Source organism: Triturus cristatus, chromosome 7 (genome assembly GCF_964204655.1).
Source record: "Triturus cristatus chromosome 7, aTriCri1.1, whole genome shotgun sequence".
NCBI classification, from domain to species: domain Eukaryota; kingdom Metazoa; phylum Chordata; class Amphibia; order Caudata; family Salamandridae; genus Triturus; species Triturus cristatus.
The window spans coordinates 28,279,412-28,302,475 of record NC_140590.1 but is presented as its reverse complement, the minus strand read 5'-3'; the positions used below and the strand labels follow the sequence as shown (position 1 = coordinate 28,302,475).

Genomic DNA, 23,064 nt, shown 5'->3' with positions numbered 1-23,064 from the left:
GGCGCAGGCTATCTCAGGGATTGAGTTAAACATTATGCCCCCACCAGAAACCTGCGGTCAGCCAACAGCCTAGTGGCGAGCATTCATATACTTCACCGCATGAAACCTGCAGGGCGGGCTGTCTCCTACCTCGGTCCAGTGGCTTGAAATAAGCGCCCTCTTGTGAGAGCAATGTGGCTGTTTTATCTGTGTTCAAGAAACAGCTGGAGACCTGGCTATTCCAACTTTAGTAATCCCACGGTGTGCTGCAGCAAGGAACTAAATGGCCTAGAGCTGGGACACTCCAGGAACTAGACCTGCGCTCCACAAATCTAATCACGTCATATCATATCATGATCATTTTTATAGCAAAACCTATTAATCAAAATTAGCCCAGATATATTGCTTTGCCAATGTGTGTTTATTTTTTTTTATTTTTGCAAATACGTTTTTTTAAACTGTTTGTATTACTTGCACACTTTAAATGTCTATTGCATATGAAAAAAATGCAGGCTGGCTGAGGCCAAACCTATTGTTATTGACTGTGCTTGTTTTTGAAGATGACATGATCCGCAGCAACAAAACAACATTGTGCTGGAATGTGGTGCATTCCTCAAACATGCAAACGCTATTCAAACGTGGTAAGACTTTGAGCCTGCGTTTGTTTGTTTACCCTGGTTCAATAATTGGTTATTGTGGGCTTGAGTTAAATGTGTAATTTCTTTGTCAACAACCTCCATTCCCCTCCCCTCCCCGTTAGTGCCTGCTGTGGCATTGGCCAGAGTACCAGGAAGTTAAGTCTCATAGATGGACAGAGTTTTATTCAGAGCTCGCAGGCTGGTGCCAGGGAGGGAGTGTCCAGATCTAAGCTCTGTTCACCTGAATAAGGATTATTCTGTGGCAGGGAAGTGGAATCAATCAGCCTGGAGAGGATTCAAAGCAGAGTCGGTGGATTCCGAGCAGAAAAAGACATCTCCATCCGCGACAGAAGCACTCTCAGCCTGGAGGAGGGAAAAGTGACCTGGTGAGTGACAGAGCCTCCCTCAGACAGCTGAAAGAACAGGTTAAAAAACAGAGCCACTCGCAGACAGCTGAAAGGACAGGAACGAGAAACAGAGGCCCTCTCATACACCAGAAAGGACAGTTTAAAGAACAGAGCGACTCTCAGAGAGCAGAAAGGAAAGGATAAGGAACAGAGCCACTCTCAGTCAGCTGAAAGGACAGGAAAAAACAGCCACTCTCAGACAACTGAAAGGACAGGATAAAGAACAGCGCCACTCTCATGCAGCTGAAAGAACAGGATAAAGAACAGAGCCACTCTCAGACAATGTATTGGACTTTTACACAACAGAGTCACTCCCAGACAGCTGAACTAACAGGATAGGTAACAGAGTTACTCTCAGACAGCTCAAAGGACAGGATAAAGAACAGAGCCACTCTCAGACAGCTGAAAGGACAGGATAGGTAACAGAGTCACTCTCAGACAGCTCAAAGGACAGGATAGGTAATAGCGTCACTCTCAGACAGCTGAAAGGACAGGATTAGTAATAGGGTCAGTCTCAGACAGCTGGAAGGACAGGTTAAAGAACAGAGCCACCCTCAGACAGCTGAAAAAACAGATTAAAGAACAGAGCCACTCTCAAACAGCTGCAAGAACAGAGCCACTCTCAGACAGCTGAAAGACAGGTTAAAAAATAGAGACAGTCTCAGACAACTGGAAGAACAGGTTAAAAAACAGAGCCACTCTCAGACAGCTGAAAAGAAAGGATAAGGAACAGAGACACCCTCAGGCAGCTGAAAGAACAGGTTTAAGAACAGAGCCACTCTCAGACATGTGGAGGAACAAGGGATCTGGTGCTTTCAGGCAGCCAAAAAGAGAGGCTAGACTACAGAGCCGCTCTCAGACGGCTGAAGGGACGAGCTGCTCTCAAGAGTAGCCAAGGAGTGTTGTTTGCATGCGGTGGTCGGCGGAATCCAACATTCGGCTGCTGAGTATAAATATCATGTTTTATTCTAGGTACAGAAACGTTTTAAGGCATGGGCAAAGTGGGCGGTGGCCCAGAGCCCCAGTCTTTCAGGGCCCCCGATAGAGCCAGCTCTCTTCTGCAGAGGCTTGCCCCAGTGAGCTTCAATAATTCTTAAACAGATGGTTATCAGTACTATTTCTCTTTAATTTATTTATTGATGTAAGTGATGTGTAAAAGCCCATTACAGACATTTTGCAGAGAAATGTTGTGTTTATGTTTCATGCAACAACCATAAATAAAGTTTCTTATAGATTAAAACAGGACCTCACATATGAGAAATGGGAAGGTGTCACACAGATTGTAGGACTTTGCATATCAATTGTATGGTCTCTGACATGAATGGTGGCAGCGCAAACCAGGAGGATGGGAGGTGCCACCTGTACTAGTAGAAAAGTCATCACTGGGAGCCAGATTTATTAGAAAGTGACTCCGTGCAGGGCTGCAAGATACCGCGCTGCGCTGTGTGTCAGGGAGAGGCAGGCGTGCCCCCTGCCCCCTCTCTCTCGAGATAAGATGCGCTGCTGCTCTCTCCCTGGGCTGGGGCAGTGAGGCAGCCTAGTGCTAAGGCAGGCACCCTTGCACCATGGTACACGGGTGACTACATTCGCGGCAGGGTTGGTTTGTGCAGGAAGGGACACCTCAGAGACATTTTCCTCCATCTTCTTGTGCTGCAGAATGCAAGCCATCAAATTGTTCTTCAAGCTTGCGCTAGGATACAATACAGAAGCCTCATCCTGCAGAGTTTAAAAGTCGGTGACCTTCCTTGGATTCTATGACAAGAGAGTATGAGGACCCACGAGGGCACTCTGAGAAGGAATCAACAAAAGGAGGGCAGAGTCTCCACCTCCTGACAGCTCAAAAGGAGCCTTTGCAAAGTCTTTCAAAGAGTCCTTGGTAGGGGGTGGGCCCAGAGCCCCTCCTGTCGGCAGGATAGGCATCCGATCCAAGTTTGAAGGGGTTAATGCAGAGCCCTTCTAAGGCAGGGTCACACTCAGCAATTGTCCAGCCCCCACATTGCAGCCCCCTCAGTAAATCGATACCCGTGGGCTATAAAATTGATGTTTTGTTCCTTGTGCGCCTGCCATGTTTATGTGCTACCTGACATTTACCGGCCATTGAATGAAAAACGAGTCTTTCTCTCTTTTCTTCTTCTTATTGTGTCTGCCTGACCACCTCTTTACCTCTCTATCTATCTTACTATTGCTGCTGGTAAAGGTTTACCCGGGGGCACATTTTAGTGTAAATAAAATGTACTTATTATTATATTTCAGAAAATGACAGTAACCTGTACTGCTCGTTTTGCTCTAGAAACGATAATAAAGCCTGCTGCAGAAATATGTTTATAATGTGTATTAATTACTTAGGCTACATTTTGCATTCACGTTTAAAATGGACCCTGTTTCATGCCCCCTCCCATCGGGTCACGCATCACATGACTCACTCATCGTGCACTCTTTAGTTTGCAGACTCTGCGGAGCAGGGTGTAGACAAGCCATGAATGAAGCCTGTTTCTAGATGCTCCCTGTTAGAGACATGATGCAGCTGGGGCAGTGTATTTATGTAAACCTTTAAAATGCCCCATGAAGTGAACTAGAACTCGGTAATCAGGTGTCCTGATCACTACTGATTTATTGATGTTATTTACTGCCCCCCCCAGGGTGAGAATAGTGTTGTCTCTACGCCTGGATCAAGGGTGCTGGAGTTAAACCTTTTGTGCTAAAATGGGGTGAGGTAAAACGCTGGAGTTCTCTTCTCACAATTTTGGAGGAGCATGGCGACAGAGTACAGCGCCCCAATACATTCTGGGTGACCCTACATAGTCTCATATAGGTTTCCCGTGCTTTATGACCAGTTAGAGGGAGAAAGGACATTTTCTGGGAGTGTAAGTATGAAGAGGGGTTGAATGAACGTGTGAGAGGGATTGAATGTGCGAGGTGGACATATCTCTTGTCTTTGAATTGTCTGGAAGCGTGTTTATGATTGTTGGTGCCGTCGGTGGACTGATTACCATTGTGATGACGTATTATCCATATCTGTAATGCATTCGATATTCAATTGATTTTGTTGATTTATTGGTCTTGAGTTGGCTTGGTTATTGGATGTGTCCAAGATCTTCAGATAATATAGATTACCTGCATGTATTGGGGTATCTGTCTGTCTGTATTGGGGTGCACCACATATACATCTATAGGGGTTCTGAATGATTGATTTTAACTTGAGTTATTGTACTTATCCTGAGTACATGGGGTGGGGTACATCAGCTCAGAGGTAGATTTCTGCCGCTCAGACTTTTGCCTGCAAGGGTTTTGCAGGTTCTGGTGATATATTCCTTTTTGTTGTTTGCGAATGGAATATTTGACTTTATACACTGACTTTTATTTCCTTTCCAGAAAGGGTTTATTGATTTTATGTGGTTTATGGTTTTTTTTTATAACATTTTTTATTTACAACAAGTCGGGTACAAACTAACAGAATATTCATAAACATAATAGAAAAGCAACAGCAAAACAAAATTAAATAAGTTAGAGCAAACAAAGATAGACTAAATGTCCAGAAAGTCATCAAAAACATAGCAATTGTCAATACAAAGAGAAAACAATCAAGTATTCCCAAAGTAAGAACCCCATACTGCATCTAGTTTCTTCAGAGAGCGAGTACCCCTTGCCTTAGCTAGGATTTTTTCTATCTCATATGTTTCCTTAACCAATAACCACCAATCATTATGTGGTTTAATGTGGTTCCTTAGTTGTTTTCCTGTTCACAAAGAAGTTTCACTCTAATTGGTTGCTCAGCTTGAGAGCTGCCCTGGGATGTTGCTGAAAGAATAATCCCAGAAGAAGGTCTGCACACCTATCTTCCAAGGAACCCCTTATTAATGGATACAAATCTCCTCACCCACTCAATCCTGGCATGCTTCATCATCAGACTGCATTATGTTGAAAGGTATTCCCCGGTTACATTAAGGTTCAAGAGGGGGGAAAAGAATCAAGAATATTGAAATATGGGCCTCTTAACCAACCTATCTCATTTTATTAGGTAGAAAAATCTCTAAATTGATATAACACAAACCCACAGTGTCCCCTATAAATGTACTGACTTCACAACATAAATGTTTTTTTCTTTTTATGTTTATTATTTAGTCAAAGGCAATACATAAATTCTTTTATATCAAAAATAATTTCATATAATTTTTTCAATTTTTTCTTTCTTATTTTATGATTTACATAAGTTCTCAAAAAAACATATACATACAAAATCACTGAATATAAACAATTACTTGGATCCTTGCCCTATGCGGACGCAGTGATTGGAAAATTGACAGTGCCCCTCAAAGAAGAACAGAGATTATGTACATAAACAATACCTAATCACACATACCAACATCCATACCATATTCTACAAAATATACACCACAAACAAGATTATAAAACATATATTTTCCAACTGGAAGGCTCTCCTTTAAGTTGTTATCTATATACATATTATTCTACTAACGTTTTCCTTCAACTGTCTTTTTCTTATTGTCTTCGGTTTTAGGTTGTTCCAAAGGAGTTTTATTTTCCAGTTGTGAAAATAGTTGATCGATATTTGTTCTGGTCTACGTACGTTTCGGTGAAGAAGTAAATAAGATCACCTTCCTCAGGACCATCATCAAAGCAAATTTTGTTTAAAAAACTGTAGAGGGGCTACTATTATCCTGAAAGAGCAAAACCATTTTGTATCAGATATATAGGGGACATGAGGGTACTTAATGTATTCTTTATAACAAATTATTTAGGCAATTACTTTTTACTGAGCTGGTACATGCATGTCTCAGATAATCAGAAAGAATGAAGCTGTTAGAAGTGAAAGACAGCTATGAATAGTGGAAGATAGTAAGCTCTATATAGCCATTCTCCAAAGTCCCAAAGGAGTGCAATTAGTTATAGAGGTGTCCTAGGAGAGAATTTGTGATGTGCCTATGGAATGGAGCAAATTGAGAACCCATCTCCTTGTGCTCAGAACAAAAAAACAAAATTAAAATTAGAATACCTGTTTTGACACAGATTGTAAGATGGAAATCCTACACAAGAGCCTCTGTAGTGGCCATATGAGAGAGTATAGCTCCGCAGTTCGCACACTCAGCACATAGCTGGAAGAGGGAATGAGGGAGACTAATTACAGACAAGTTCTATCGTAGCTTATGAGTATGGCCCAAGAATAAATAAGTGATGTTTCTTACTCTGTTTATTTAAGTATATGCAGAGACAGAAATTCTTCTAATGGGTAGGGGTTATTCTATATGGCCCGTATTGGTCTTGCGTCATAAATGCCTTCAGCGTAGACATGTGGCTATAAGTTGAAACTAATAGAGACAAAAAAAATTTCTGTTTTGGATACCTTAGCATTTAGTATAATAGTCTACAGATAAGTTTGATGCTAATCTTACCTCATAGCAGAGTATGAACCGCCAAACAGGAGGGTTGTCTATTGTATGTTGGGATGTCCATTGTCCATATTTACTTTATACAGAAAGTTCCAGGTATGTGCTCTGGAAGGTAGATATACAAGTATTTACAAAGGATTTTCAAATTCTCTGTTGTATTGTGACAAAAGTCTGTCTTGGCTAATTGATATATCTGCGTATTTAATCGTACTACTTTTCGTTCTTTGTCTTTTCATGTTATCCATTTAATTATAAGTTAGCTAGGCTGTAAGTGATTTTTACACGCCAAAGTTATATTTGGCTATCGCTGGTACTCTTTTTAAAAAAATATTTCTCGCAATGCAATAGACAACATAGGGTGGCAAAGCTCATCTGTGTTTTAATCTATGAGAGAAAAGTGTTTACGATATCCAGGCGTATTAAATGAAAGGACTGACCTTTATGATATTTACAAAAAGGGGGCAGACCTTGACCACAGTATATAAGCACTCCACTTAGTTCTACGTTTCTAATTGAAATAGGTCAAAGCTGATTGATGGTCTACTTATACTATGGTGCATATCAAGGTTAATGATTGCGGGAGCTAGCAGACTTGTAGGCTTGTATATATATATAACGTTTGGTCTTGCGATGGTGTCTGTGTATCAAGTCTATTGCAATGGAGAACCTGGTGACTGACGCGACCTATATTTAGGTTTGTTGTAGTCAGAATTACGAGTATTCTCCTAGTTCTAATTCGCTATTAGCTTTATTGCAGGTTCAATGTTAGGAACGAAAGACTTTCTAAGTTTGAAACGAGCTTTGGTGATTGTTCACTAAAATAAACAGAAAACGGATACTCGTTGATTATATTAAACTATTCTGAGCGTGCAGAAGGTATGAAGTTGTTTAAACCAGGCGCGCTCAAAAGTTAGCATGCGGTATCGGCACCTAAGTATTCTCTTACCTCCAGTACTTTGATACGGCGTGTCCCTCCTGTTGCTCGATGTAGCGTTACTGATACAAGAAAGCGGACATTTTTAAATGCTTCCCGATTATCGCGTAATCTCGCGACGTTTACCAGCCTGTCCGGTGTCGTGGTTCTACGTGTTTGTTTGACTTGGGCGACATGTTGGAGAAGGTTGTAGTCTACTACGACTGATGTGAAAGAAAAGATTAAACTGTTGCATATACTATGCTAGGTATATTTGCATGAGAGGTCTACGTTGGGTTTTACCACATTAATGTTACAAAATGTGTTAGTAATAATTAGGGGTCACTTAAAGGGAGAGTGCTGCGATCGTACGTGTTGTATATCCTGAGATATGTACGTGAATACAGTAAAGTGGTTTAATGCCAATTATGAATCTGCGCATCAGGAATAGGCGGCAGGACAAGAGACATAAAGATGAAAAGTCATGGTGTTTACACAAGTCATATTACGGCGAAGAGTGAAAATATATTTCAGGCATAAGATCAGCCAAAGCGGTCGCCATCTTGGAAAGGTGTTGAATTATTTGTAGTATGTGCTCTCATGTGGCAATTAGTTAGATCTATAAAGATAAGCCGGATCTGTTGACTAGTGAAGTTCTAATAGTACTACTCGATTTGTGACTTGATGTGAGGTTATATCTGCTTAATCTAGTGGTTAGTACCTGATATCGATGTCATATGGGATAGAGAAAATATGGGACAGAACCAATATAAATGCTCATTAGTTTTAAGGAAAAGTATACATGGTATACTAGGTGTGGAGCCAGACTTAATCAACCTGCTACTAGGTCTAGCAGGGCTATAAGGTAATAAATTATTAGTGTAAGACATAATGTCAAAGAATTCAAGAAGTCACTAGCCATGTGATATCTTCGTTCAGGCCTTGATCTACAGTGTTAAGTGAGAAAATCCAAAATGTTTCGCGTTGTTTGCGAATTTTAGTTGAGTCTTTCCCTGGTATCGGCCTTATTTTCTCTAAGATGAGCCAACGAAGGTCTGTTTCAGTATGTTTATTTTCCAAGAAGTGTCTGACTAGTGGTGCTTGTAGTTTGCCTGTTCGTATGGCAGATTTGTGTTCTGACAGACGTATACGAAATTCTCTAGATGTTTCCCCTACATAGGCTAGGTCGCAGGGACATATGATCATATAGATTATGTTGGAGCTCCTGCAGTTGGTCAATGTTTTGAGATTGCCCTTTCTTGTCTTATAGGTCCAGGTCTTGGTAGTGATCGCTGATGCGCATGCATGACAATTGCCACAACTGTGGTTGCCTATCGGTGGGGGTAAGCCATCAATGGTGGTTTGTGTGATTTTTTCCTTAGGATGTTCTCTGCTGTGTACTAATTTATCTCTCAAGTTGGGGTTCCTTCTGAAAGCCACCAGTGGTTTCTGTGTAGGTGCTTCGTCACTGGTATTGAGGATTTTCCAGTTTTTATCTAGGACTTGCTTGATCTTATAATTGAGGTTGGAGTGATCTATGACACAGACTAACTTATCTTGTGCTGGTTTGGGTTCTTTATTGAAGAGAGTATCCCTGTTGTAGTATTTAGCTCTCTTGAGTGATTGTTTGATGAGTCTTTTTGGGTAGCCACGAAGGAGGAGACGCTCTTGTAGCTGCTCCGCATGTGTCATATAGTCCTTCATGTTGGTACAGTTCCTCCTAATTCGCAGGAATTCTCCGAATGGGATCGAATCTTTTTGGCATGGTGGGTGGTAGCTGCTATGGTCTAAAATGGTGTTTTTTGCTGTTGGTTTTCTATACAGACTGACTGCAAGCTGTCCTTCTCTGCCCATAATCCATATGTCCAGAAACTCTACCTTGTCCGATGAGTAATGACAGGTGAATTTGAGATTGTTATCGCTGGAGTTCAACCAGGATATGAATTCTAATAGATCCGGTTCTGTGCCTGACCAGATGAAGAAAATATCATCTATGAACCTCCGCCACTGTGTGATATTCTCAAAAAATGGCGCTGCCTCATTATATATGTGTTTTCTCTCATACTCCCCCATGTAGATATTAGCCACACTGGAAGCACAGGAAGCTCCCATGCTAGTCCCTTTGATTTGGTGGAAAATGTCTTGCTTGAATTCAAAATAGTTGTGTTGTAATACTATTTGTAAACACTCTATGATAAAGACATCTGGTCTTGACCCAGGGACTCTAGCTAGGAGCGCTGCCACCGCCTCTATAGCTAGGTCCTGGGGAATGTTGGTGTACAAAGATTCTATGTCTAGAGTGACAAGGAATTGTGTTCTCTGGTCAAAGGGTGTGTTTTCTAGTGTTGCTATCATATGCCCCGTGTCTTTAATGTATGAGGCATACTGTGTGGTCAGAGGGCAAAGAAAGGTATCAACATATTGTGATAAGGGCTCCGTGCATGAGTTGATGGAGGAGACTATCGGTCTTAGAGGGGGGTCCAGGGTGTTTTTGTGGAACACCCTGGACCCCCCTCATCAGACTGCTTCAACGCTCTCTGTGTTGCCTTTAACAAGCATGGAGCAAAGATGGAGGCTGCTACATGGCTTTTGGAAACCAATTTGGACCATTGAGGGGGAGATCTGGGTGTCCAACCGCTGCCTCTCTGCTTGGTCCAGCTACATGACACCTCGGACCTACCTACTGTGACGTAACATGTCAAGAGATAGCGCTCCACCGGTCAAGGCATGGCCAACCCGTGCCTTTTTAAAATGACCCAAATTCCTTCATTCCAGTCATGGTTGGAAACTATGTACGATATGGGGTAATTTAAGAGACTAAATTAAAATCTAAATGACAAGCTGGAGGCTTTTGTGGACTTTGTGGAACCTTCCTCAGGGGCTAACGTCAATGACAGCTCGTCCACTGCACGATTGTTACCTGCACGCCACCCTGCCTTTGGTCTTTGGGTGACCCCAACTTACTGTCTACCTCTCTTAGGATCTTACCTCTATGTAACTGCACAGTGTACTGTGGCAGAAGGCAGTTGTTCCTTGTTCTTCCGTTGCGGGATCCTTTGTGGAAGGGTTGCAGGACGACGGGGACTCGCCATGTTGTCTTCATTCATTACACGCACTGAGTCCCTTGGACTGGGCGGTTCCATCACAGGGAATTATTCCTCTCCTTACCTAGCAAGGTCCATTTTAATTTTAATTTTCATTATCATACTCTTTTTTATGTTCATGTTGGTCTTTCTGGACTTTACTGAATGAAATTTGTCCTGGACAGGTACATTGATACTAAGCACAACCGTTACCTTAAATTATTGTTGTATTAAAACTAATATTGAATTTGGAGCTAGACATACTAAAAAAGGAATAGCGATTACCTAATTGCAATTAGGAAATCGCTACTCCTACGATATGAAACTCCTTTGAGTTTCATTAGCGGTTCATAGCCTCGTGCATATTAAGAGGTAGCTCACAATTTGCGTCCCACCACGATTTGCTGCCATCACAGGGATGGTGGCCTGTTGGGGTCAGCAGACCACCTTGTCTGTAATTGCTTTTAATTAAAACAATCTTTTTTTTCTTATTCAAATGCAGATCATATTCCTTAATGAAAAATGGGATGAGTTTACAAAAATGTAAGCTTTGATGTTTCTTTGAATCGCAAATTGTACTTTGCATTACATCACAAAATAATTTTTGCGGTCACAAACGGCCTGATTTTAATAATCAGGCCCTTTGCGAACCCCAAAATACTTTGTACATCTAGCATCTTTGTACTTTGTACACCAATACATCGGCAGTTACTGCACACAGCTCTCCTACTCTGATCTGCCTCAGTAGTTATCACACAGAGCCAAATCCCTAAAGCGATACCTGAAAATGACTTTCCAGTCACGGCATTTCCTTCTCCTCCCACACAGGAATGTAAGCAGATTGGAGGACTCCATTCACTTCAATACCAAGCGACCTGGTCAAAGACAGAAACTTACCTTTAATTCAACAATATGCTACCAAGTGAGCTGTGGCCAAGAAGGAACCAAAGGCTATGGGGATCCATCCTAGCAGGTAAGAGAAACCTACTGGAGGGAACATTTACAAGGGTTTGGTGTCAATCAAATTCATATCATGAATGTTGAATTGTTATGGATCTTTGTCTCCTGAGGACAGACAACTGTTTTTGCTGTTTTTGGATTGGGGCAACCTGATGTATGTGAACATGGACATCAATTCACCAAAATGCCAAGTGTAGCGGAAGTGACATTGTGTGCCCCCTGACTCCATGGCAGCACGGGAAGTGACATTACAGGATCTTTGAACCAATAGCATTTGAGGAAGTGAGGTCAAATGATATATGTGCAAGGTTGATAAAATGAAAGTATTACAAAGGTAATTAAATTGCAATTTAAACAAGAATGCCGCCAAGACATAGACCAACATGAACATAAAACTGACATGGCACAACCATAGTGTACCACAAGAGGGGTCTGGCTCAAGCAGACCGCCTTAACACTCATCCCTTCATCACGATCTCAGTCGCCCTATCTTCCTTTTGTCCCGTAATGTTTTGCTTTCCGTGCCTGTCTTTCAAAACAGTATGACCCACACCAAGTGCTCTGCATGTAAGGCTCCTTTCTTATTTCTCGACTTACGCATAGCATGAATACCTGGTCGATGCTTCTATCTATGAGTAATGTTACAGCAAACAAAAGAATGCTGACAATGCAAAGATTCTCCCCCAGTCAAATGATCTGAGTTAAATCCATCGTTCTTTTGCCCACTTCGCCACCCCAGTTTGAACCCAGCCCTATGCAAATCAGTCTTGACCCTGTGCCTTATTGACAGTTTGAATTTATATACCTCTCTGTTCCAACTGGCCACTTGTGGCCCGAAGGGGATTTCCACACCAGTCTCTATCCGTCTTTTAGCTAGGCCTAAGGCCAGGTCTACAAATCGATTTCCCACCTTATCTTTTAGGAGGACGTGGGAATAGCCCTAACAAACAGACGTCTATAGTCACCGCCAGGTACCTCCCCAGTGCGTCATTTATCTTAGCCAGGATTCCTTCCCAATAAACTTGCACAACGCCACAACTCCAGGTCATGTGTATAAAAGCGGCATCCACATAGGCACATCTCGGGCACTTTCTCATTTGGCCACCATGGGTAAGATTGAGTCTATGAGGTGTCTCTGTCTTCCCCTCCTCCTCTTTTCCCTCCTTCTTCCTCTGGTCGCCTTCACTGTCCTTCATAAGAACCTTCTTATTTGGCACTCCTCGTTCTTTTGTTGGGGTTGACATGTGCCGGCGGGTCCCTTGACTTCCCTGACCTCATAATGGTAGGTGCTGTTGTAGCTGCCTTGCTTTTCCTATGTGGCGCAGTTGACAGTGGACAGTACGTTGTTGGTGGTGAATCTTAATGTAGCTTGGCAGAGCCCTTCCCAACCTTTCTTCTCCAGAGCTCTATGCCCCGCACACCTGATCGCCTCATCCACAGCCTGGAAAGGTTTTCACCTTTTGCCCCTTTATCTTAGTAGATCTTGTCCTTTTTCTTTTCTTTTCTTTGTTCCCTTTGTTCCTTATATCGTTGTTTTTTTTCCCTTTGCCCCTCTGTATTCTCTGTATTCTCAAGACCTTGCCCTTGTCTTGACTTTGTCCTTACCCTTGCGTATTGCCTCTTTGTCTTTTTTGAGCCTTTTTTGATCCTTTTTTTAGCCTTTCAGTCTTTGGCTTTAGCTTGTTTCCTTTCGGAGAACATGTTTGTACAGAAGTAAAATGTACTGTAATGTATATGCTGCTGCTTGTCTTAGATCACCAAGCCAGTGGTTTCTCCAACAGGATATACCATCTGTGGTTAATTCCTCCATTAGTGTGCTGCCCAGAGTACAATGGGAGGTTGTGACACAGTTCACCCAGAGGCATGTGTGGCCCCCACTGCTGAGCTCTGAGGCGGGCTCTCTATTGTGGAAATGTGAAGATATTTTGGAAAGTAAAGAGATATACAGCTCAGTCCTGGCTGTCTCTTGAGGAGAGGGTTCAGACATCCAGAAGGAAAGATTTCCTATGACAACAATATCTATACTGCAGCAGCGCCCTCCCATTTCACACATCTCCTGCTGTATCCTCAGGAAGCAAAAAAACAAAAGGTCTACTGCAAACATATTTTAAAAGAGTGTAATAAACCGCTGGATCTGGAGTTTCACTGGGACTAGTCACATCTTTATTACTGAAAGTGACATGTGTGACATGTTGAGGTGGGGGTTGCAAGTGGAGCCCCCTAGTACTCATTTTTCCTCATCAGACCTTGACCCAAAGTAAGAGAGAGAAAGGCACATAAGGGGAAAGAAGAAGAAAAACATTAAGACAGAAAAATGGTCCAAAGGAAGAGAATCTACTGGGAAGGGACTGTCTTTGCAAGATGAACTGTGTAACAAGAGCGGCACGTGCAAGTATGTGGTTTGAGTCAACAAACGACAAGGGAAAATTATTCAATGTTCCCTCATCGTCGTCTGTCGAGTCCCCTTCCCTACCCCGCCTCACTGCTCTTACCTGTACTGGCCGCTTCTAATGTGTAATATATTGTATAGCGGATGGTGTTGCAATTGAAACAAGATGAGCACTTGGTCTTAAACCAATCTCAGAAAATAAAAAAATGCAAGGGTGAGATAAATGGGCAGGAAATGTCGGGTGGTGGATTAAAGAGGCTTGAGGTGGACTCAAGTCTATGCATTCTTACTATTACTATTCGGCACCCACACATTCAATAGCATCAGACATGGACTTTTGAACAAACGTGGGGGCTCCAGCACTTACTCATTGTGACACTTTCTACTTCCACATGAAGTGTGGTGCGTTGAAAGCTTGACAATGAGCTTTAGCCAGACCGACTTTTTCCCAGGTGTAAAGTTTATGTTTATGTTTATGTTTTATGGATTTATAGAGCGCATAGCTGCCCAAGGGCTTCCCAGCGCTGAGAGACACTGGCTGAGGTTGCATTGATGATTAAGGGAAGAGCCAAGTTTTGAGCTTTTTCCTGAATGCCAATTCGTCCGTTAGCATGCCCATTTCTCTAGGCAGGGAGTTCCATAGGCCAGGGGCCAGATGCGAGAAGGATCTACCTCCCCATCTGGCTCTCTTTATCATGGTCTGTTTCATAAATAGATCTGTGGAGGATCTTAAATGTCTATCTGGCTTGTAGTGTGACCAGTTTTTTAATTAGAGTCGGGCCCTTGTCATTCATGGCTCTAAGGGCGATGCAAAGTGATTTGAACGCTATCCTGGCCTTTATTGGGAGCCAGTGTAGTGTCTTCAGGGCTGTCCTGGCAGACTGATGTCTGGGGATGCTTAGCAATATTGCAGCTGCGGCGTTTTGTGCCACTTGTAGTCTGTTTATGACGCATTTGTGTGCGCCAAGATACAAGGAGTTGCCATAGTCCAGCTGTGACTGCACTAGGGCCTGAACCACTTGCGGATTCAGGAATGAGCGGTAGGATCTTCCGTAGCATTCACAGTGCTCCAAAGCATGATCCTGATATTTTTCTAGCTTGGGCCTCCATGGACATATTTTTGTCCAACCAAATTCCCAGATTCTTTACCTCTGTCTTTGGGACCGGGGGTTCTCCCAGTTCTGGAGGCCAGCTAATCATGTTTCTTGGGACTGCCTTATTACCCAGGAACATGAGCTCTGTTTTTCATCTGTTCAGTTTTAAGCAACCCTTATTCATCCAATCTGCTACTTGCACCATGCATGGTGCCAGATTGTAGTGCATGGATTGGGGGCCCTCCATCACAGATAGTATCAGTTGAATATCGTCCGCGTAAGACACTATTGACAGTCCGAATTGCTGCACAATTTCTGCTAGTGGTTGCATATACAGATTGAATAGTGCTGGGCTTAGTGCAGATCCCTGTGGGACTCCACATGACATTTGGAGGGTATCAGGGAGATGCTCACCTTCCATTAATTGGAAGGATCTGTTTTCTAGGAATGAGGTTATCCACTTTAGTGCAGAGCCTGTGATACCGGCTTCCTTTAGCCTGCGGATCCCTGTCTTATGATTCACCGTATCAAAGGCGTCAATGAGATCCAGGAGCAGAATAGCTGCTGTACCTCCCTGGTCTAGGATCCCCTTCAATTCCTCTGTTGCCACCAACAGGGCTGACCCTGTGCTGTGTTGGGGTCAAAAGCCCATTTGAGTGGTGTGCAGTATCCGATACTCCTCTATGTATTAGGACAATACCTTATTAACGTGTTTTCCGGTTATTTTGCATAGTAATGGCAGGAGCGAGATTGGTCGGTAGTTCCCTGGTTCTGATGGGTCTAGCTGGGGCTTTTTCAACAGTGGCCGGATTATAGCGTGTTTCCAGGTTTGGGGAATGGTCCCTTGTGTAAGGGAAAGTGATCTAAATGCTGCGGATGTTGACCTGTTTTTTTTACCTCCTTGCCTCAAGATGTCTGGTGGCATTGGGTCTCGAGGAGAGCCAGATTTAATCTTTATCAGGATGGAGGTCATATCTTCTTCACTTAGGTCTGTGAAGTGGTCTAATCTTACCTCTGTTTTAATTTCCAAGATATTAGTTTTGCTTGGGTGAGCCTCTCCCTGATATGAGCTACTGTTTCCTAGCAGGGAATTGTATATGATTTCTACTTTGTTGTTGTTGAAAAATTTGCCATCTTGTTACATTTCTCCTTGGATGAAGCGGGATTAGTGCTTTCCTGATCAGTGGAGGTGAGGGAGCGCACTATTTTAAAACGTTCTAGCTGAGTTACCTGCTGAGTTAATTTTTTCTTTACAAAATTTGGCTTGGGTTTAGAGCATCTCATAATGATACTGTTTGATAGCTGTCTTGTATTGACTTTTGATAGCGGGGTCATAATTGTTCCTCCATTGCCTTTCCAGCTTTTTACCGGCCTTTTTTATGAGGATTAGGTTTGTGTTAAACCTAGCCGCTTTTTTCCTAGATGGTAGATAATTTGGACTGTTTTTTTGCGGGAATTGAGCTGCTACGGTGTTAATCCATTCTGTCCACATCTTGTCAGCCTCTTCTATGTTGTCTGTTATGCATGGGGACTGAGCTTCTAGTTCAATCACCATGCTATCCTTTAACAATCTAGGTCATTTATTCCTAGTTTTGGTCAGTTTATCACCTCTGGGCTGTGCCTGGGGGTGATCTAATGTGAAAGGAATTAAATGGTGATCAGTCCATGGAACTGGCATGGGGGTCCCTACCACCAACTTGGGTTCATTGGAGAAGATGGCGTCTAATAAGTGTCCTTTTTGTTGTGTGGCCTCTCTTACCAATTGCTTGAGTTGCAAGGCTTCCATGTCTTGGATTGATCTGAATGAAGTGTTGCTGTCAGGTAGATAAAGATGAAAGTTGAAGTCCCCTAGCAGGGTAGTAAACCCCTTACTGGCTACCGTTGTTGCTACTGTACCAGGAAATTCCTTTAGAAAGGAGTCAGTGGTACCTGGAGGTCTGTATATTAGTGTCCCTGAGAAGGTGATATTAGGTGAGAGTTTGTTGCTGAAGAGTGATGTATCACAGTTAGTGATGGACAGAGGTGCTGTAATGCATCCATTTTCCTTTTTGTATATGATAGCCACCCCCCTCCTGTTTTCTCTCTTCTGTCTTGTCTCCTGATTGCAAAGCCTGGAGGGAGTACTTGGACTATATACGGGGTGGAACATTCTTTCAGCCATGTCTCTGTCCAAAATAGAATGTCAAGTTCCTCATTCTCAATGAGCATCCTAATTTCTGTGGTGTGTGCCGGTAATGTTCTGCTGTTAATGAGTCCCATTTTCCACTGGGTTTTCCTAGCAGTCCTAACTGTTTGGTATGAAATTGTCAATATTCCTTGTGCTGACCTTGGAAGAAAAGTTTGGACAGGTCATTTCCTTACGTATCAGGCTTGCCAGCGGTAGGATGTGCTCGCATCGGGTGGTCCCCGAATACCTCAATGCTAGTAGTTCTTTCACCGAGTATGTGATGTTATTCTGTTTTTTCTGACGCACAACGGGCAGGGTCCCCGGCCCTTAACCGTGTCTGGACACCGACGGGCGCAGAGGTGTATGCCTTAGGCGCGCCAGCGGCACGTCTCTAATCGGTTTTCATTTTCTGATCACCTGGCTATAGGTTTTCAAAATTTTCTGGATGGTGATGCACAAAGAAAAAGTTGCATGATACTTATTCCTTCACCAAATATATCACTCTGAGCATGATGTGCACTGTGGTAAATAAGCTTTTTATACTGGCATATTAATTGAAATACCAAGCGCTTTCCTTCCTTGCCAGTTTTTACTATTCACATAAGCACATTACTGAAAATACTGCTTGTTAAACTGCAATCAGGTTTATATAAGTTGCTTGTAATATCAAAATGCGTCTTCTGATATGTTTGTGTGTATATATATTACAGCCTTGAAAAAGTCACTGGCGTTACAAAACAGGTGCCAGCGGTACTTTCCGGACAACTAAAAATACAGACATCATTGAAAAACATTTGACTTTGTGTTGTGGAATATTTTTTGGTTTATACTTAATGACTATTGCAAAATTTGAAAACAGCTGTTCCTAGATTGTTGGCAGGAGTGCAATGGTATCTGTCGCTTATGCATACAAGGACATCAGCACAACAGTGCCTGCAACTGCCATACCAAAGTCTACATTTCCCCAACAGTGCTCCTATCAGGCCCTGGTCGCCCGAGTAATTTATGGGAAATATTGCTGGCGGCCATTGCAGGAGAATTACAAGATGGTGTCAGGGAGTGGACCTGGGTGGAGGGATTAATACATTCATTGCCTCATTACTAAGATCTCTATGGATCTGCCAGTCCTATAAGGTCCTATCCTGATGCTTTCAATTCAACCATTCCGCCAGCTAGTCAAGTTCATGCCAATATGAGAACCTGGCTGGTTTGTGGTGGGGTTGGTTTCTGAAAGCGAGAGTTCCTGGTTAGAGAGTGACAGGTATAGCCTCACTCTTTATTAAGTATTAACTATACGCTCTAAAGAGGGTCCCTTGAATAACAAATGGTATTATTCCATAGGTGAACATTACTCACATGATTATCTTTATAAGGTGTTCGGAAACCTAAACTTGTGACATCATTTTTGAAATGTCGGTCAGTCTGCTCAAATAGCATCAGTATCAATAGTGGCACAATATCATCCATAGTGCAACAGGACAGTACTTCAGTATCTGCCACAAAGATGGTTCAATGACTTAAGACTTGTTGTGACAATATGTGGTGATCCAGTGGCCACAATGTCAATTCCCGGCAAGATAGGCTTAGAACTCCATCCCTCAAAGGTCAAGCGATTGAGTGAACTTGAATGGGTAACAGAAATCTTTGTTATCTACAAAACACTAAATAAAAACACGTTATCACCAATAACTTAATATCAACAGTGATGCAGTATCACCATAGCCTCAGTATCACAAGAGATCTGTATCCCAGGTCTCACAGGATAACCAGGAGCTTAGTGTCCCAAGCGGTATAATATCACCACAGGCGCAGTGTTACCGGTGGGCTAGTACCACCACAGGCACAGGGTCACCAGTGGCTTAGTACCACCACAGGCACTGTGTCACCAGTGGGTTAGTACCACCACAGGCACTGTGTCACAGGTGGGTTAGTACCACCACAGGCACTTTGTCACCGGTGGGTTAGTACCACCATAAGGCACTGTGTCACAGGTGGGTTAGTATCACCACAGGCACAGGGTCACCGATGGGTTAGTATCACCACAGGCACAGTGTCACCAGTGGGTTAGTATCACCACAGGCACAGTGTCACAGGTGGGCTAGTATCACCACAGGCACAGTGTCATCGGTGGGTTAGTATCACCACAGGCACAGTGTCACCGGTGGATTAGTATAATAATAATAATACTGGATTTTATAAAGCGCGAACAGCTACCTCACGAGGAGGTGTCCCGGCGCTAGAGGAACCATAGAAGACCTGGGGCGGAGATAGAAGACCTAGCGTGGCTGGGAGAAGAGCCAGGTCTTTAGCATCTTCTTAAAGCAGTGTTCAGATGGAACCTGCTGGATTGCTTGAGGTAGAGAGTTCCACAGAACGGAGACGTTTGCTGAAAAGGTGCGTCCGCCAAGGCGGGCCTTTTTTGCTCGTGGGACAGCCAGTATGACACGGTCATTTGACCGTAGTGCCCGACTTTGGGAATATCTTGGGAGGCGTTTTTTTAGGTAAAGTGGGCAGGAGCCATGCAGAGATCTGAACGCAAGTGTCAGAGCTTTGAATTTTATCCGGTTGACCACAGGAAGCCAGTGCAGGGTTCGAAGATGCGGAGAGACTGACTGCTTGAAAGGAATTCGCAGTAGCAGCCTCGCAGCCGCGTTTTGAACTACCTGCAGTTTATGGGTTAGGAATTTTGGGAGGCCCAGGTAAAGGCCATTAGCATAGTCAAGCCGTGAGGTGACCGTTGCATGGACTACCATTTTCCTACAGCTCTCTGGTAGAAGTTTAAGAAATTTTCGGAGGTTTCTTAGTTTACTTAAACAGCAACCAGCCACTTGTTGGATATGGGAAGTGAAAGACATTTTATTATCCCATCTCACTCCAAGGTTTTTTGCCGAGTGACTGGGCAAAGGGGGAGGGGCCCATCTCCGCCGGCCACCATAGCTCTGGGGCGGGGGTGGGACCTCCAGGATCAGTGTCACAGGTGGGTTAGTATCACCACAGGCACAGTGTCACCGGTGGGTTAGTATCACCACAGGAGCAGTGTCACAAGTGGGTTAGTATCATCACAGGCACAGTCTCACTAGTAGGTTAGTATCACCACAGGCACAGTGTCACCGGTGGGTTTGTATCACCACAGGCACAGTGTCACAAGTGGGCTAGTATCACCACAGGCACAGTGTCACCTGTGGGTTAGTATCACCACAGGCACAGTGTCACCAGTGGGCTAGTATCACTACAGGCACAGTGTCACCGGTGGGTTAGTATCACCAAAGGCACAGTGACACCTATGGGTTAGTATCACCACAGGCACAGTGTCACCGCTAGGCTAGTATGACCACAGGCACAGTGTCCCGATGGGTTAGTATCACCACAGGCATAGTGTCACCGGTGGGTTAGTATCACCACAGGCACGGTGTCACAGGTGGGTTAGTATCTCCACAGGCACAGTGTCACAGGTGGGTTAGTATCTCCACAGGCACAGTATCAGCAAAGGCGCAGTGTCACAGGTGGGTTAGTATCACCACAGGCACAGTGCCACCGGTGGGTTAGTATCACCACAGGCACAGTGTCACAGGTGGGTCAGTATCACCACAGGCTCGGTGTCAACAGTGGGTTAGTACCACCACAGGCACAGTGTCACCGATAGGCTAGTGTAGCCACAGGCACAGTGTCCCCGATGGGTTAGTATCACCACAGGCACAGTGTCACCGGTGGGTTAGTATCACCACAGGTACAGTGTCACAGGTGGGTCAGTATCACCACAGGCACGGTGTCACAGGTGGGTTAGTATCACCACAGGCACGGTGTTAATGGTGGGTTAGTATCACCACAGGCACACTGTCAGCGGTGGGTTAGTATCACCACAGGCATAGTGTCACCGGTGGGTCAGTATCACCACAGGCACGGTGTCACAGGTGGGTTAGTATCACCACAGGCACGGTGTTAATGGTGGGTTAGTATCACCACAGGCACACTGTCAGCGGTGGGTTAGTATCACCACAGGCATAGTGTCACCGGTGGGTTAGTATCACCACAGGCACGGTGTCACAGGTGGGTTAGTATCTCCACAGGCATAGTGTCACCGGTGGGTTAGTATCACCACAGGCACAGTGTCTGAGGTGGGTTAGTATCACCAAAGGAACAGTATCACAGGTGGGTTAGTATCACCACAGGCACAGTGTCACCAGTGGGTTAGTATCAGCACAGACGCAGTGTCACAGGTGGGCTAGTATCACCACAGGCACAGTGTCACAGGTGGGTTAGTATCAGCACAGGCACAGTGTCACAGGCGGGTCAGTATCACCACAGGCACGGTGTCATCGGTGGGTTAGTATCACCACAGGCAGAGTGTCACAGGTGGGTTAGTATCACCATAGGTGCAAGTGTCACGGGTGGGTTAGTATAACCACAGGCACAGTGTCACTGGTGGGTTAGTATCACCACAGGCAGAGTGTCACAGGTGGGTTAGTATCACTACAGGCACAGTCTCACCGGTGGGTTAGTATCACTACAGGCACAGTGTCACCAGTGGGTTAGTATCACCACAGGTGACGTGTCACCGGTGGGTTAGTATCACCACAGGAACAGTATCACAGGTGGGTTAGTATCAGCACAGCCGCAGTATCACAGGTGGGTTAGTATCAGCACAGGCACGGTGTCAACGGTGGGTTAGTATCACCACAGGCACAGTGTCACCGGTGTACTAGTATCACCACAGGCACAGTGTCACCGGTGGGTTAGTATCACCACAGGCAGAGTGTCACAGGTGGGTTAGTATCACTATAGGCACAGTGTCACCGGTGGGTTAGTATCACCACAGGAACAGTATCACAGGTGGGTTAGTATCAGCACAGCCACAGTATCACAGGTGGGTTAGTATCAGCACAGGCACGGTGTCAACGGTGGGTTAGTATCACCACAGGCACAGTGTCACCGGTGGGCTAGTATCACCACAGGCTCAGTGTCACCAGTGGGTTGGTATCACCCCAGGCACAGTGTCACCAGTGGGTTAGTATCACCACAGGCGGAGTGTCACAGGTGGGCTAGTATCACCACAGGCACAATGTCACCGGTGGGCTAGTATCATCACAGGCACAGTGTCACCAGTGGGTTAGTATCACCACAGGCACAGTGTCACAGGTGGGTTAGTATCAGCACTGGCTCATTGTCACCGGTGGGTTAGTATCACTACAGGCACAGTGTCACAGGTGGGCTAGTATCAGCACTGGCTCAGTGTCACCGGTGGGTCAGTATCACTACATGTACAGTGACACCAGTGGGTTAGTATCACCACAGGCGCAGTGTCACAGGTGGGTTAGTATCAGCACAGGCACAGTGTCACAGGTGGGCTAGTATCACCACAGGCACAGTGTCACAAGTGGGTTAGTATCAGCACAGGCACAGTGTCACAGGTGGCCTAGTATCACCACAGGCACAGTGTCACCGGTGGTTAGTAACACCACAGGCACAGTGTCACCAGTGGGTTAGTATCACCACAGGAGCAGTGTCACAAGTGGGTTAGTATCATCACAGGCACAGTCTCACTAGTAGTCAAGTCAAGTCAAGTCAAATAGGCTTTATTTCGACATAAAATATCTTAAAAAGCGTACATACATTAAAAGTCATTTAGAGCATTTACTAAATAGAAAACATAAAAAACCCTAGATATTCTAAAATTCAACATTTTTTCTACATTTGTCTAAAAGGAAAATTATTTAAATTAGCTAAAAGAATTAAAATCATGATTAAACAATTTGCCTAAGTCTTTTTGACCGTATTCGCCATGCCCAACCTAAATACTTCGAGGTGGCGCATGCGAAGAATGGGCGAGTGTCTGTAAGTAAAATTCGTAATGCCACGTTACAATGTCTGGTGCCCAAAGTAAGGCACATCGGTTTTAACCATTTCATTCGGGGAACCTTATAGGCGGGGCACTCGAATAACAGATGGGGGACAGATTCATAACGCTGAGGGCAAAATGGACACCATGGCGCTGTCTGGTGTGGTATTTTCCAGTGGCATGTGAGTTC

At 44.2% G+C, this 23,064-nt stretch overlaps 1 protein-coding gene across 1 annotated transcript in view; it reads left to right on the top strand.

The window, feature by feature from the left end:
- The first annotated feature begins 822 nt into the window (after positions 1 to 822).
- The window catches only part of LOC146808725 (cell adhesion molecule CEACAM6-like), a 465,149-nt gene continuing 442,907 nt past the window's right edge, over positions 823 to 23,064 (top strand). Inside the window, exons 1-2 of the mRNA XM_085615536.1 lie at positions 823 to 1,003; positions 11,257 to 11,401. Coding sequence (XP_085471662.1) covers positions 11,341 to 11,401 — 61 coding nt within the window. The 5' untranslated portion in view covers positions 823 to 1,003; positions 11,257 to 11,340. The remainder of the gene's footprint in view (positions 1,004 to 11,256; positions 11,402 to 23,064) is intronic.